The 16,372-nt window shown below is 36.3% G+C and overlaps 3 protein-coding genes and 1 pseudogene across 3 annotated transcripts; 2 read left to right on the forward strand and 2 right to left on the reverse strand.

Annotated features, from left to right (window-relative positions):
• Positions 1-373: 373 nt before the first annotated feature.
• LOC121742781 lies at positions 374-492 on the reverse strand (annotated as a pseudogene).
• A 1,175-nt stretch (positions 493-1,667) lies between these two features.
• LOC121811537 (dof zinc finger protein DOF3.1-like) lies at positions 1,668-3,227 on the forward strand. The gene is made up of 2 exons (XM_042212418.1): positions 1,668-1,870; positions 2,344-3,227. Exons 1-2 carry the CDS (start codon positions 1,829-1,831, stop codon positions 3,064-3,066), a joined length of 765 nt encoding a protein of 254 aa, XP_042068352.1. The 5' UTR covers positions 1,668-1,828; the 3' UTR covers positions 3,067-3,227.
• A 3,204-nt stretch (positions 3,228-6,431) lies between these two features.
• On the reverse strand, positions 6,432-9,355 carry LOC121742728 (interactor of constitutive active ROPs 3-like). The gene is made up of 3 exons (XM_042135968.1): positions 9,151-9,355; positions 8,303-8,400; positions 6,432-8,172 (listed from the first exon to the last, which is right to left on the reverse strand). Exons 1-3 carry the CDS (start codon positions 9,326-9,328, stop codon positions 6,634-6,636), a joined length of 1,815 nt encoding a protein of 604 aa, XP_041991902.1. The 5' UTR covers positions 9,329-9,355; the 3' UTR covers positions 6,432-6,633.
• Positions 9,356-12,097: 2,742 nt separating this feature from the next.
• LOC121811609 (tetraspanin-3-like) lies at positions 12,098-14,291 on the forward strand. The gene is made up of 2 exons (XM_042212483.1): positions 12,098-12,654; positions 13,824-14,291. Exons 1-2 carry the CDS (start codon positions 12,151-12,153, stop codon positions 14,157-14,159), a joined length of 840 nt encoding a protein of 279 aa, XP_042068417.1. The 5' UTR covers positions 12,098-12,150; the 3' UTR covers positions 14,160-14,291.
• Positions 14,292-16,372: the final 2,081 nt, after the last annotated feature.

Here is a 16,372-nt window from a genome sequence, read left to right on the forward strand (position 1 = left end):
AGTATTTTTGGTTTTCTAATTGGGTGATAATTCTGTTTACCTTTCTTTTAGGTGTGGTTTATTTTTTTGGCTATGTTGAATCCTTATTCATTACCTTGGATAGTTGTATGTTTTTCTATTATACTCATATAAAAAATAAAATTATTAAATATAATTTTTAGAGTAAAATTTATACTCTTTTGGTTATTTGTAACAACAGTAAATAGACAACTTCAACCACATAACCGGAGGTCCGAGTCACTCCGGGGGTAGATGGGGAATCATCGTCGATCCTCCTTAAAAAAATTTTAAAAAAATAACTTCAACCACATAGCCAAAACTGTAAAAAAATAAAAATAAAAAGAGAGAGAGAGAGAGAGAGAGAGATAGAAAGAGAGAGAGAACTAAATTAAACGTATTAACATTTCCGTATTTGGAAATAGTTTTCAACAAGCAATAGACGCGTCTCGATTAGAACCTCACAAACTGAGTCATTGCTCGAAGTGCAAAGATTTCCTTATGAACGTCGAAATAGGCAGGCTTACAGTTTAAAACATGCATATTTCTTTAGATTAATTTGAAGGTGAATTAAAAAAAAAGTTATGCTGGTCTCAAATAAATATTAGGCTACATCTAGCCTAAAACATGTAGAGGAAAGATTCTTCCTTAAACTTATATATACTCTATCCATGTAATAATAGGAGTTCCATTTTATCATTCATTTCACTTGTATTACAACAAACTTATTCAATTCATATAGAAATAAGATCTACATTTCACTAAATTTTTCAATTCATATTTATTTAACCCCATGACATACAAAGACCCCTAATAATGAAAGGAGGGAGTAACTAGCAAATCACTGAATGTTTCAGAAATACCCTTTTAATAAGATATCAAATACTAACCGACAATATTTGTTACTCCGGGGGTGTTCGGTTGGCAAGATTAAATCTCATGATTAAATATGTATCATGTTTGGTTCAGAAGATTGAACCCTTCAACTTAATCCTAGATGGATAGTCTCATGATAATTAGTTATAGCCTCCCCCTCCAACTAAAATAATCTCACAACTTAATCCTAGATGGATAGTCTCCTGAAATTAGTCATGGCAACCGAACGCCACCTCCGTGTATATTTGTAAGGATACATGCACCTAATTCAGTTGCATTCTCATTTCATTTGTGATATCATGCTATACCTTTGGTTGATAGCTTGACACCCACAAAAAAAAGATTTCTAATGCTACTATATATAGTATGTTCATTTTAAAACGTCTAGTATTGATATTTTGAAATGTTTACCATTTAACCCATTTAAAGTAAATCACAAAAACATATTATGTGACCACATTAATTATGATCAAACTACAATTAAACTCCTAGGATTATTAATTACTAATAAAAGAATTTGTGGACACCCAGGAAAAAGACCCAATGGAAATCTGAACACAAAATTCTTGTCCATTCTATTGTTGTGTGTGTGTGTGTCTCTTCAGTCTCTCTCTTGAAATTACAAGAGCTTGCTGACTGAGATTACTTTAGCAGTGGGCCTGTGGCATGCCAATTCATAGAACACAATTGACAGAGACACGCATCCCCATTAGATTAATTAGACACTCTTGTAATCATTACTTTCTCTCTCTCCTCTCTCTTACATATCGACAAACTCCACACCTCGTCTATATATATATCTCTGTGTTTTGGCTGCTCATCACTTCACACACAAACAGGGACAAACACAACAAACCTTTGCATCAGCCTCTTACATACTTACCTCATTTCTCAAGAAATTTTAAAACTAAAATTTGAAGGTGAGTTTATATATCCGAAGAGATCGATCTGTTGCATGCCTATGGATTCTGCTACTGCACAAGCTCATCATCACCAGGTTGGGAGATTAATTATACTTTATTATGCTTTTTTTCTAAAAAAGAAATTGGCGGAAATTGTTTGAATGTTGTTATGTTTGACTCTCAATTGAGATAGCTTCCTTTTGATTGTTTATGCTCTTACAAAATAGTACTCGTAGAAACAAATTATTGATAGACGAAGTTAATTTGTAGTAGTAGTGAATTACTACTTATTAGTTAAACAATTGAAGTACTTAAATAAATACAAACACTAAGATAGTTGTAGAAATCAAACGCGTTTCTTGAACAAATTTAATGATAAAGTTGATGTCTTTGATATAATCCCATGATATAAATAATTTTTTTGTGTTATTGCCACTCAAGAAAAAAATAATGACTTGATTTGATAATTCTTTCTTGTTCCTCTTCTCATATGCAATCCATTATAGTGCAATAAATCATTCCATGTATTAATTTTAACTAATTAATTAATTGTCATTAAATTATTCAGGAAATGGGATCACAAACACTAGAAAGCATGTTGGCAAGCACAAAGGCGGCGCAGCCTGCAAAGAAGCCACGGCCGGCGGAGCAATCCCTAAAATGCCCTCGGTGCGACTCTAGCAACACCAAATTCTGCTACTACAACAACTACAGCCTTTCCCAGCCCAGGTACTTCTGCAAATCCTGCAGAAGGTACTGGACCAAAGGCGGCACGCTCCGTAACGTCCCCGTCGGCGGCGGCTGCCGCAAGAACAAGCGCTCTTCAACTTCCGGCCGCCGCAACCACGACCACCCTTCGCCCTACGATCCAATGCCCGTGTTCCGGAAGCCGACTCTTGGCGGCCGCCTCGGGCTGGACGACCCCGGTCTCATGGATGCCCTGAGGGACGGGCTTCACAATCTCTACGGTGGTGGCGAGGGGGGTAGTTTCGGAATGGAATGTGGAGCCGGGTTCGGGATAGGCATGGGGAATGGAATGGAGGTAGGAATTGGGGCACTTAATCAAGAGTTGGGATGGATGGGGCTTGAGGAATTTTGTAGTGGTGGGGGACCCACTGGAGCAGGTGTATGCTCCATTGGGTCTGGGGGAGAGAGGTGGGGTTTGAACACGTGGCAGAATGGTAGTGGTGGTGAAGGAAGCTTGGGTGACCTTGAGTCCACTAGGATTGGGAGCTGGAATGGGATTGTCTCGTCTAGTTGGCACGGGCTTCTAAATAGCCCTCTTATGTGATCGGGTTGGGCTGGGTTGGGTTGGGTTGGGTTGGGTTGAAATTTCGATAATATATAGAGAGTGTGATGTGTTGAAGGAGAAGATGCATCTTTGTTAATTTGGTTGTGTATTGAGAAAAGGATATTTGAATTATCTAACAAAGGGCATAACTTTATGGAAAATTTGGCAAACTACACTAATTCTCTTGGCACATGAATTTTCTTCCTTTGTTTAATGTTGGGAATTTTTTTTTATGTTTTAGTGTCTTATGTTGCACCTCTAGATATTGTCTCTTTTACTATGATTTACAGCAGCCAAATTACGAACATACAAATCTAACTAGTTCATGTTTGCTTTCTTACTTTTGCTAGACTAATTTGATGATTTTGTGTCGTCAATTTCTAAATTGCAAGAAAACAGAAATTGATACATGACAAATCAAGAAATTTCGGAAAATAATTTTGCCTTGCATGATTTTCTACATAGTTTTCTTAAAATTGGATTGAATTTTTTAGTCCAACAAACTAGCTTCCAACGAGCCCTATTCCATGGATTAGTAGTGTAGAGTAATTTTTGGCAATACAAGTAGCTAGTCTAGAAAGAAGAAAAAGCTTCTTACACAGGAGAGTTTCAATATCTCGATAGTTTAAATTTTGTGGTGTCATATTATTTCTTCGAACAGCAATGTCTCGAGAAAAGTTTAATTTCCTGTATTTTCTTCTGTTGTTTTTCTTCTTTAAATTTTCCAGGCATGTTTAATTTCCTTGGGAAAGTAAAGATTTCCGGATTTAGAATTTTTGTATATTTGGTTAGTTTATTATCTAATATACTAGTACTACTATATAAAATAAGAACAATTCTGAGTACAAAATTTCGAAATTACTATTATTTTCTAGTTTTTTAACCTATACACAGGCTCATGGTTTCTTATATGGAGTATAATATGTTTTGACTCAAATTCTGATGTTATAATTTTTGCTAACCTAGCTGGTGTGAAAGTTATTATGTGGATTATCTCTTACTTTTATGTAGATATTTGCTCATATTAATAAGCAAAGATGTATAATTAAATGATAATGACTCTATTCAATACGAATACTTGTCTTCACATATCCCAACAAACTAGAATTTCAGTGAGCTCTGCTTTCCGCACTTCTGTAATATTTTCGCTAGACCAAATCATGCAACAGATTTAGGCGTGGTTCAGAGTTGAAAGTTGAATCACTACAGTTTCATGCACTACAGATTTAGGAGTATTGTTTTTTTTATTTTGTAATTTTATAAACACCGTTTTAGTTTATATTTGTTGTTACTTGTTGGAGTTGAATGGTGGTCTCTTATCTTGCAAACGAATTAAGTTCTTTTTTTAATTTTTAAGACTTTCATGGCTTCTTAATATTTAAACATTTAGACTTTAAGAATTTTTAAGACTTTCATGGCTTCTTAGCACGAAGATAAAAAACCATATAATAAAGTGGTCTGAACTGTGAACTCAAAATTAAGAAAAATGTAATTAATGGGATACAATGTCTGCAACACAAACTTATCCATATTAATATACACGTTTTTTCCAAATATACTTATTTCATCTTAATATTTAGTTACTTGAAACAACTATTTCTTCGCACTAGACACTTAATGGCTTGAATTAAAAAAATTGGTGAAATTTTGTAATTCAATCACATCGCCTATAATTTACTATTTTGTAAAATAAGCGGTGGTTTATGTTTTATGGCCAAATAAATATATGTTTACAGTAAACTAGATCAACATGGACCACCATAATATCATCAAGAATAAAATGCTTAATGTTATAAATCCTCTGAGCACCTTTATAGTATTTTATATAGTGCTATGGTTTAGCTACATTTGTTTAAAAAAATGAAATGATTTTAGTTATATTTGTGCAACACATTATTGCTGATATTTTATAAATGAGAACTACAAGACGAGGTACACTATTTCCCATCACAGGAAATTAATTAAATTTCCTTGCAAAACTTCTTAAAGATTTTCATTTTATCATACACGCAAGTTGATACATAGTCGTTACTAGTACTTTTCTCTATTATAAACTGGTTTTAGTTTTGGTGTTGGTTTTAATATTTCTCACGACTTAACCGCAACTAAATACGTCAACTTTGGCCCAATTTTAATTTACGAAATGAGATTAGAAATTTGAATCGTAAAAATCAGTTTCTGGATAGTAGTAGAACTATATTTTCACGGTTGTAGGTGCTTAGTATAGTATACGTGTGACTTGCAACCGTGGGTAAAAGAGTCTTAATTTAACCTAATTAAGTTAGGTAACCGCAGATAATAGAATCTTAATTTAAATTAGAAAACGTTTAGAGTATTTATCGATAAACATCACAGTTCAATTACCAGATCTTGTTAGTTTTTGCCTAAAATATAATGAAATAAATGGTAGCCATACTAAAAATTTAAGATCCTGTATAAATATTATGACATTGATAAAATAATATAAAAAATTAGTAGTGAATAAAGTAGTAGTATTAGTAATAACCAACACATAAACGCAATAAAAGAAAAAATAAACAAAAAAATGGAAAACCCAACGCTAGTAAGGTAGATGATCCTTGTAAGTTGTTTGGGGAAAGAATTATAAAAATGATGTTTCAACCCTACTGATCTGCAACCCCACAGAAAAAGAAGAAGCCGAGAACAGTTTAGAGTGACATTTGATGTAAGTCCATTAGCATTCAAAGCTGCTCATAGCTCTAAGGAGCTCTTAGCCTTGCCAAGAATGGACTGCAAATTATTCATCCAAAAAAGACCAATGATAAAACCATTCATTGAAAGAGAAAAAAAAAACTTACAAAATAACCACACACTACTGCTTGCTGAAGAGAATTGTGCCGTTGCGGCTTCACACTAATTGATTGAAATAACCCTAGAAATGATGGGTCTTTTATAGAGATTTATGTAGGCTTTAATGGGCTTCAATGTTTCTGGGCCTATAGCATTCATATATTATTTGGAAGGTTATCCTCTTTTTTTTATTATTAATTATTGTCCATTTGTTTTTAATTACTGTCCTAATTCATTCTTTATTCGCCGGCTGTAACTGGAATGATTTTAATACTCGATCTTCTACCAACTTTGTTTATTTATCTCTCATAAAAAAATGTTTCCTATGATTTTTTGTGTCTAGAAAATGTATTTAGGCATTAAACCAACACCATATTTAATAGTAAAAAATCCCTAACATTACATAACCTGAATATGGGTTTAATTCACTTCACATAGTTTGAGTAATATTTGCATTCAAAAAATACTACAATTGAACTTCAAAATTAGATGGACAGTACTATTTACATAACAATTGAAAAGGTTATACCAATCACAGAACTATATGGAACAACTGAAGAGAGAGTTAGAGAGGCTACCATAGATATTTGTATCTTCATGGGGAAACACAGACATAGATTTTACAGCTCATCCTGAGTAAAGGTAGAAGTATATAACATAAATAAATGGTTGTCATGGTTACACAGAGTAATAATACTCCACATAACATGGTTCAAGCAGTGAAGAAAACCAATGCTGAAATGAATGAAGGGTCTCCTATTTTTGTGGCTTCTTCCACAACACCCCAAACTTCCTCAGTTTGTTACCATTTTTCTTCTTCATCAACTCCTCATCAAGATTGTCCGCATAAGGCGAGCTTACCTTCCCTGTCAGAGGGCTGTAATGACCATCTATCGACCCCGTCCTCTCCATCATCTGCCCGTTGTTGTTCCCTGCCGACAGCATTGCAGCAGCAGCCTCCGCAGCCTTCCTCCATTGATCCGACTGCACTTTCAGCCTCCTCAGCTCACCTTCCATCTCTGCATTTGTTGCTTGCGCCGCCTCCAGCTGCTCCCCCACTCTCGCCGCCTTCTTGTTACTCTTCTCTATCTCCTCTGCCATGTAGCTCACATTCATGGCCGCCTCACTCTCAATTTCCTCGCTCGTTCTGCCATTCTTCGCCATTTCCTTCAGAATTTCATTCTCCTTCGACGTGCTTTGCCACTCTGCCTCCTTCTGTGTCAGGCTGGCCTTCAGAGTTTCTATCTCGGCATGGAACTTCTTCTCCAGCTCGCTCTCCCTCTGCCCCGACACAGAGTTCTCGAGCTTCACGGTGAGGCCCTCGTTCTCTTCAACTATACCTTGCAGTTCGGTCTCCTTGTCCATCAGGTTCGCCTTGAGCTCCTCGATCTCGTATTTGGATCTCCGGATTTCCACCTCCAGCTCCGATTCTCTCTGGCTCGATGCAGATTTGAACTTTTCCACCGTTTCCATAGCGTCCTGCATCTGCTCTGCATTACGACTTCGTTCCTCGTTGTATCTTATCTCACCAGCTTCTAAAACCGACCTCAATTGCTCAATTTCGAGTCTCAAAGAACTAACTTCTATTTCACCTTGGGAGTCTTTTTTGCCATCACTACCAATGTCAGCCTGGAGTTTGTTCACAAGATCTTCCAAGAAACTAACACGAGCTCTCGACTGCTCCAGCTCAGAAGCAATGGCAGTATACTCCTCGGTGGTCTTTAGTCCATCCGATCTAAGCGTCTCCACCATCTTCTTGGCCGTTTCTAGTTGCACCAGAGTCTCTCTAACGAGCGCCTGCGCCTGAGCTTCGGATTCTTTGCTACACATTACCTGTTGTTTCATTTCTTCCACGATCAAGAGCGTCTCAGACAAGTTCTCCTTCAATTTAATGAGGTCGTTTTGCTCAGATTCCGAGTGCTTAGGTTGAGGTGCCTCAGACTCAGCTACCTTCTCAAGCTGAACCTTAAGCTGCTTGATCTCATCCAACGCAGAAGCCAATGCAGCCGAGTCATGAGAGCCCTGCTTCTTGATAGCCTCGAGTTCGGATTGTGAACCCAATTTTTGTTCCTCATACACAACTTCCTCCGAAGATAACTGCTCAGAGAGGTGTTTCTGCAACTCTTCGAGCTTCAAAGATAAGGCCGAGAGCTGCTGGTTAGACTCCTCAGCATCTGTCTGAGCTTGCTTCTTCTGTGCTTCCGTAGAAATTAATTGATCCTTGACAACTTTCAGATCATGCTCAAGCTGAGATATCTGACTCTCGAGCTCAGGTATTTTGCTTGGCCGTTTCTTCTGGAAATTTTAGAGATAAATTCTTTTAGTAAAACACTCAAACTTGTACAAATTCTAAATGCAAGCAGTCATAAATACGAGCACGTTATGATTGTCGTTGCATAAATGGAGAAGAATGAACTTTTTGTACCTCAGACAGCGGGCTTCTAGGGGATTTGTGATCAGTTACTTTAGGACTTCTCTCTTTTGGAGCTCGGCTTGCTTGGTTTGATGAAGATGCGGTAGGGTCTAAGAAACGTGGCCGTGGAAGGCATTAAGTCGGTTCACGCAAAATACGGATACAATAGCCGTGGTGAGATCAATCAAAAGGGAGTGTAATGAATGAACCGTAGGGTGCAAGAACTCAATGATCAAGAATTGTAGGCGTGATACACATGCAGCATAAATGCAGTCACGAGGGAACCACAGCTATAAAAGGGTGGGGACAGCCAAAGTGGGGCAAATATCACTTCCATCCGCCATTGCAGCCGAGATTAGTGGTGAAAAACTAAATCTTGTTTTCAACAAAAACCATTATAATAATGCAGGTGATGAAACAAGTCAAGAGTAGCAGTTGCAAATGATTAATCTAAACGGTTTGATCGAGATAGCCAAGTCAAATGTAAACCAAACAAGAGGAAGTTGTGTTTATATTTGGAGATTAAAAATTAATGGCCGTTTCTGCTCATAACTATACAAGCTGAGAGATTCTTTACTTTTTTTCTTCATTTATTTATTTTTTCTCCTAGAGACAGAAGAAAAATTAGAACCGAAAAGATTCTATTTTTTCACCAGCACTTTAATTTTCAGACACACATAAAAGAACTAAAAAGTGCAGCTGCATTTTACAGATTCGACGATTTCCAGCTGAAAGAAACAATTTTTCTCCAAACCCATTTTCCAAAAACCTAGGATTATGATGAAGGACTCGGAATTAAACGTGCAGCTTTGAACGAATTGCAAGTTTCAAGAGAGAGAGAGAATGTGTGTAGTCCTTACCAAGAAAATGCAGAAAAAGAGAGGCTGTAATTAATGTTGCGCTGCAGCAGAAGGATTTAGAGGCATTTTTGGAAGAAGAAAATAAGAAGCCATAGTTAGTGGGGGAGAAGGAGCTCGGTTTTCTAGGCGAATGGTGAGTAGTGGAGTGAGCAACAAGTGGGTGGAGCCGTGGAGGCATGCTTCATTATACAGAGTTTAAAGACAAAAATTTAGGAATATACAACGGCATCCACTGCTTACCAAAATTGCTTATGTTTGGGCATCTCTTTTTCACTGCAATTATCCTTTAGATTCTCACGATATTTGCAAAAAATATGTAATTCTAGTTAATTATTTTTTGGCAAAAAATAAAAAAATGATTTAATTATATTAAAACTTTCCAAATAAAATTAACATAAAATTGGAATGAATACTAATTAAAGAGGAGAAATATAATTACAACTTTTTTTATATACCCATACCAATTTTGACTATCGGGTGATTAATTATTGATGGAGAAGTAAAAATATCTTCTCAATCTAGCCGTGTTTCATTATTAACAGTATGACTAAAGTTACCAAAATATTTTATGAGCGAACATCTTGACGGTCAATTTTTTTTACTTTTAATAAATTTTAAATAGTTCTTATTAGATTGGGATTCAATTTGAAGTAGGTATTGAGCTCGATTCAAAATTTATTTCCAACTAATATGTTTTAGATCATTTTTCAACAAAAACAAAGTTTTAATTTCAACGTAAATTAAAACAAAAATAAGAAAATGGAAGCGGAATATGGTGTCACACCATTGTGTGAGTACAATAATAGGTCGAATCATGAATTTATTCAAATCACAAGACCCTGACTACAAATCATTTGCTTAATTAAAAATCACCATCTGCTAACCTCAAATCGGTTGAATTTTAGCTTCCGGAAACACAATTCGGCTGGATTATTTTTGTGTCTCCATTAAACAAATAAAATACTCTATCAACCAAGTTTAGAAAAAGTAAAATATCCCTATTAGGTTTTCTATGTTTCAAATTTTTAATAGAAAAACATGGATGTGACCTTCGAGAAGCCGTTGCATTCCTAGGAATCTAAGTAAGAAAAGTAAATTCATTATTACGTTATGTCTTTATATAAATTAAATCCAAAATCTGAAATTCATTCAATAAAATAATGAATCCATCATAAAATTGAGCGATGTGTTAGTGATGGAATATATGATCTCATAATTGAACTTAAAAAAAGGTTAATTATACATTTAACATCTAGAATTTTAAATGAAACTTTAAAATAAAAAGTAGACAAAAAAAGACAATTTCAATAGGACAAAATGATAACATACGATAACTAAAAATTTGGTTGGAAGATTTTGAAGGCAAAAGTGGGACCCATAGGATGCAGGATTCTCGTAGTTGATCACATGGGCCTATGTTTAAGGCCAATTCCGTCTATTTCAGGTCACTGTCCTTGTCCTTCACACTCCATTTATTTTCATACTTACTAGTAGTAGCAATCATATTTTTCATATTAATAAAATAAAAAGTGTTATGCATTATTGCCCTCATTTTCAAAAATATCGTTCATGAAAATACATTCATTCTAGCGTTAGCACAAAAAAATTTAGCATCTGTTTGGTAAAATTAACATCTTCAAATTCAACAATATCTACTTTCAATTTTTTTAACAATCCACTTTCATGTTATTGCTCCTACATCATATAGTAAAAAAAGTACATTTCCTCCAAAAAAAAACAGTACATTTGTTGGTGAGTTGTTAATGTGGGTTGTAGTATTATGAAATAGACAAAAATTATATTGGATCTGGATTATTAGATCCAAGTACTCCAATTACAGTATTTTGAATTATCAAATCTTACAGAGGTAGGCACCTGCATCTGACATGTACTATGAATTATAGTCCTACCACATGACAAAAAAATGATGGACTAACAATGGAGCTAGGTGTCAATAGTCTATCCGACACAATTACAAATTTAAAACTTATAAAATAAAAATCATACAAGTCACTAGAGGAAAAAGGGATATATGATTGAGTTGAAGAAAGTTTTCATTAAAATAACATAATTCCAGTGCATTGTTTTCTATTGGTCAATAGTCAATACTGTATTGCAATATTACTTCACGATAATTCAAACTTCTAACCTATTAAATTGAAGGAAAATGTCATATTTCCCTTAATTAGAAATAATTGGAATGTCAAATTCTTATTTAAGCTCGGAAACTCTTTAATAGTTTTATTTATAATGCATGTGATGTCAATCTCACATAATAAAGAGAAGAAGAATAGGGTTAACATTTTATTTACAGATATAATGAATCATCCTTTTTTCGAGAAATAAAGGTCTCAAATTAGCAGTGTCTAGTTATATAAAGGCCCAACTATATTGGTAAATTGGGCTAAATATCAATTGGGCTAAAAAAAATTATGACAAAAAAAATTGATTAAATATAACAGTAGCACTATATATGTTGATCAAACGAAACAAGAGAATAGAATGCATGGAATCAAAAATACATTTATGGTTATCTTTTATTCAGTTCCAAAGTCAAACCTTTTTGAAGTTACTCCAATTTTAAATTCTCAACCTCATCAATTTTTTATAGTATGACCAAATGCACTCTAGCTAATTATTTAGATTTTCAAATAATTATAAGACTGAGATTCTGAGATCCTCTAAAACATATTGCTATTTCCAATCGTAATCAGGGTTTACAAATAATCTAATTAGTTTTTAGTCCTTTATAATTAGTAGTAATTTTTAATTTATAACTATATTTACTGGCTAATTTAAAACCTAAATCCCTCACTGACTGACAATAAATCAATAAAATAGAATAAAATAAAATAAAATAAAACCAGAAAGTGAAAACAATAAAAAAGTGGCCTTTCCACAATTCCTATATATCTCTATCTGGTGCATATGCTCACTCATATTATTGGCATCTTATATATACCAAACTCCCAAAATAAATTAATAAAAAAATAAAATAAAATGGGAAAGAGCAACAACCTAATCGGATTCCTCAACTTCCTCAGCTTAATCCTCTCCATTCCGATCATAGGCGGCGGCGTATGGCTGAGCACCACCGACTGCATGAAGTTCCTCCAGTGGCCGCTCATCCTCATTGGCCTCACCGTCATGGCGGTGTCGCTGGCTGGCATCGCCGGCGCCTGCTACCGCAACACCTTCCTCTTGTACGCCTACCTGTGGGCCATGTTCTTCGCAATCGCGGCCCTCGTCTTCTTCATCATCTTCGCCTACTCCGCCACTGAGAAGGGCTCCGGCCGCCCCGTCATGAACCGGGCCTACCCGGACTACTCCCTCCAGGATTACTCTGGCAGCTGGCTCGCCGACCGCGTCTCCTCCCGGGCCCACTGGGCCAAGATCAGCGACTGCCTTCGCGCCTCACACGCCTGCCGGAGCCTGCATAGGAACGTCGAGGGAGTTCCTGAGTTGGCCGATCGCTTCTACCGCAGGAAACTCACTCCCATTCAGGTAATTAATTCGTATCTAAATAGGAGGCCTAAAAGTAAAATGAGATATTTATTGGCAGCCAGATTATAAAGGAAAATTGAAGGGAGTATATTTTTGTATGTTGATTAAATGGCCCCTAGACATTATTTTTCTTCATATATCATTCCATATGAAAAAATTTAGGTTATAGTATTACTATTTTTCAACCTTTATTAGTAGCAGTAAAAAGTGTTTTTTGTTTATTCTTTGGGAGTATTGTGATTTGAAATATGAAAATAAAAGTAAAATTTAATGCGATCATATGTGTGAAGAGGGAAGGCTCCGTTCTAAATTTCTAAATGGCAAAGCTTACAAGTTAAGAAATTCCCCCCATTTGGGAATATGGGTATGGTCTATGCATGATCAACTATATAGCAATAATGCATAACCGAAGAGGAAAGTGGTGAGCTATCTAGCTTATAGTTAGGTTATTGTTGTCAAATTTAGTGTCACTTTAGTTTTCTATTTGATTCCATGAAAAGTAGAAATGTTTAATATGTATTGAAAGAATCCAACAAGTTAAGTATCTTCCCCAATTGATTTTCTAATTTGTGCCAAGCATTGATACGAACCAATTGAAAATCATGTGGTTCAAATGAGAGCTCCTAAATATTATGAGAATCAAGAATCATTTTCAACTCTTTAATAATAAAATTAGTACTTGCTAGACAATACAAGATCAGAGTTTGAATCTTGAGTCGATTAGTATAATTAATTTCAATGTATATGCATTGACTTTATATATTAGTGACGTAATATATATAACATGTTCTCGCGTAAAATGTAGTTTTACGATAAGCCACCCTCTCTTTTACAATACTTAAATTATAGAGTTCTATCAAATTCTTGAGATCCATTTATGTTCGTCCTTTTTTAACTTTTTTTTTATTTTTCGCTTTATTCTTAGTCCACTATAAAAATCTTCTCTCTTTTTCCCTTCAAAAAGTTGGTAGGAGTATGTTTTATCTCTCTGATTTCTGTCGCAATCTGCAGGTTCTTTTCCAAACTTATCTAAAACCCAATATGTGAGACAAAATATGTTAGATACTGACATGTATTGGACTCGAAATCTAATTTCCATATATAGCTTATTTAATTATGTAAATTCTAGCCTTTTACTGATTTATTATCACCAATTTTTAATATTGTAGTCGGGATGTTGCAAGCCACCAACGTCTTGCGGGTACACGTACATGAACGAGACGTTCTGGATCCCTGGCGAGGGGCAGACGGGAACAGACCCCGACTGCGCTCAGTGGAGCAACGAGCAGCACCAGCTATGCTACAGCTGCAGCTCGTGCAAGGCTGGCGTGCTAGCCAGCCTCAAGAAGAGCTGGAGAAGAGCCTCGGTCATCAACATTGTCGTCCTCGTCATCTTAGTTTTAGTTTACATCGTTGCCTTAGCTGCCATCAGACACAACCAGCAGCTCGATGACGCCCATGGTGAGACCTGTATGCAGAAAGCCCGCCCGAGCTGGCTCTTCTGATAATGGCCCAACCGTGGACTTGAATGAAAAAAGTATATGTAAATATATTGTGAAATATTTTAGAAATCATGATTCGAATGGAACTACTTGGAACATTAAATGGAATAAGATCTGTAATTTTAGTTTACCAAACAAACTGCTAGAGTTGGGTTGAAATTTGGAGCCATGAACATGAATATCAATGAAAACATTTGAGGTGAAAGACAACTCAAACAGATTCAGATAATAACATAAATGAAAAGAGATGACAAACCTGATTTACATCTTGGATAAGCATTCCAAGCTTCCTCCTGCATCACAAGAGCATCGGCCGGGGCAAATGCAGATAACCAAGTAGGAGCTTTGCTGAAAATTAGTATAAATAAATAAACCCACGGTCCGTGATTAAAGTAGAATTTCGTGCTAGATCGAAACAAGAAGAACTAAAAACACAACCAAAATAAACCACTCTTAACAAAAAATAGTAAAATGCAGAGGAAGAGGGTGTAATGATGAACAACAACCGTAAAAATAAACAATACTTTGATAGAAGAAAACTCCCAAAACTATGCCAAAAGCAACAAAAAACTACCTTTGCAGCCTATAAATTTTCAAAGTGTATTGGCCTTTTCCAATTTCTTCATCTTCGAAGGGTCTGTTCTCCAACACCTCCACCCCTTCCGTTGAATTGGTGTTCTGTTGCTGCATTTTCATCACCATGTACATCTGAGCTACTTGAAACTGCCAAATAGTAACAAAATAATCAGACAGATATATCTTTACTGCAAATGAGCATTACATCAAATTGTTATTTTTCTAACATTTTTTGTATTCTGATCTCTCTAACATTACCAATTGCCAGTTACCCTTCAAAAGTTGTTGTTTTTAAGGTACGGAGGGAGTATATTTTTCTCAAAACATCAATTGCAATTACCTCTTCCACTGATAATGGCATAACAATCCGACTGCACCACAAACCCAGTTAAGAAAAACAAATTTTCGGAAAATTGATTTTAACAGCAAAGAAATCAACAAATTGCGTCATGATCCCACAACAATATGAACAAATAAACAGAAAGAGGCAGACATAATTCAGAAAACAGAATTCCAAGAATAAATGGCGATTTCTAAAAAAGGATAAAACTCTTTAATCTGAACCATTTTCAAATATGTGCAGCCCTCCGTTCCTTGGAAAAAATGTTGAAGCGCAAAGAAAAAAGAAAGAATTTTGTTGGAGAAGAATTAAAGAAGGGAAGCGGCGAGGATTTGGTTTGATATGGTCAGAACTAGGCATGCACAAACCGACCCGGCCCGGCGGTTAACCGGCGGTTCGGAACCGTCGGTTCATGAACCGGAACCGGGCCCGGAACCGGCGGGTTGAACCGGCAGAAGGGTCGCAGGGTCGGAAGGGCCGGTTCAGGTTCGGCAATATATTGAACCTGAACCGGCGGTTCAAAACCGGCGGTTCGGCGGTTCGAACCGCCGGTTCAAAGGGTCGAACGGCATAGGGTTCGTAGGGGTTCAAAGTAGGGATTGGTATGAACCGGCGGTTCGCCGATTTTGGGCGAAAACTGCCGGTTTTGGACGAAAACCGCCGGTTTGAACCGGCGATTCCGACCGGTTTCCGCCGGTTCCGGAAGCTTTTCAGGCGTAGGGGCTAGGTGAGGTCAGAAACCGGCGGTTTGTGTCGGAAAACCGTGGACCAACCCGCCGGTTTTGTGGAAAAACCGCCGGTTTTGTGGTTGAACCGCCGGTTCAGGCGGTAAACCGGCGGTTCGGCCGAAAATTTGAAAATTCGAATTTTGAATTTTTTTTTTATTTCTTCCAATTTTACTCCTATAAATACCCCACTTCTCCTTCATATTTCCTTACCCCATTCTTGTGTTAACAAGGATTTCATTCTCAATCTCCATTTCTCTATTCTCTCCTCATTCTCTCTAATTGCGCAAGTTTAATTCTACACTTTCTGCTCACTACTATATTTGTTGTGCTCATAATTTACCACTTCTTTTATACTTTATACATATTTCATTCCAAGTCAATATTACTTTTCATTTATCAATATATTCAATATGTCTTCTTCTCGTGGTGGATCGGGACGTGGTGATCGGGGCAAGGGAATAGCCCAAGATCAAAGCACTACGCGTCCCTCAAAATCTCGACGACCTAGTCGTCGAGATGTTATGGAAGAGGTTTCCCGATTGGCAGCCGAACGCATACAAGTAAGTAATGAA

Source organism: Salvia splendens, chromosome 7 (assembly GCF_004379255.2).
Source record: "Salvia splendens isolate huo1 chromosome 7, SspV2, whole genome shotgun sequence".
Taxonomy (NCBI): domain Eukaryota; kingdom Viridiplantae; phylum Streptophyta; class Magnoliopsida; order Lamiales; family Lamiaceae; genus Salvia; species Salvia splendens.

What these genes read in the sequence shown, in the direction of transcription:
- LOC121811537 (XM_042212418.1), top strand. Translation starts at nt 1,829, where the DNA reads ATGCCTATGGATTCTGCTACTGCACAAGCTCATCATCACCAG. An exon ending in CACAAGCTCATCATCACCAG is followed by an intron (nt 1,871 to 2,343) that starts GTTGGGAGATTA and finishes TAAATTATTCAG; the next exon opens with GAAATGGGATCACAAACACT.
- LOC121742728 (XM_042135968.1), bottom strand. Translation starts at nt 9,328, where the DNA reads ATGCCTCCACGGCTCCACCCACTTGTTGCTCACTCCACTACTCACCAT. An exon ending in TCTTTTTCTGCATTTTCTTG is followed by an intron (nt 8,401 to 9,150) that starts GTAAGGACTACA and finishes CACGTTTCTTAG; the next exon opens with ACCCTACCGCATCTTCATCA. An exon ending in CTAGAAGCCCGCTGTCTGAG is followed by an intron (nt 8,173 to 8,302) that starts GTACAAAAAGTT and finishes TAAAATTTCCAG; the next exon opens with AAGAAACGGCCAAGCAAAAT.
- LOC121811609 (XM_042212483.1), top strand. Translation starts at nt 12,151, where the DNA reads ATGGGAAAGAGCAACAACCTAATCGGATTCCTCAACTTCCTCAGCTTA. An exon ending in GGAAACTCACTCCCATTCAG is followed by an intron (nt 12,655 to 13,823) that starts GTAATTAATTCG and finishes TTAATATTGTAG; the next exon opens with TCGGGATGTTGCAAGCCACC.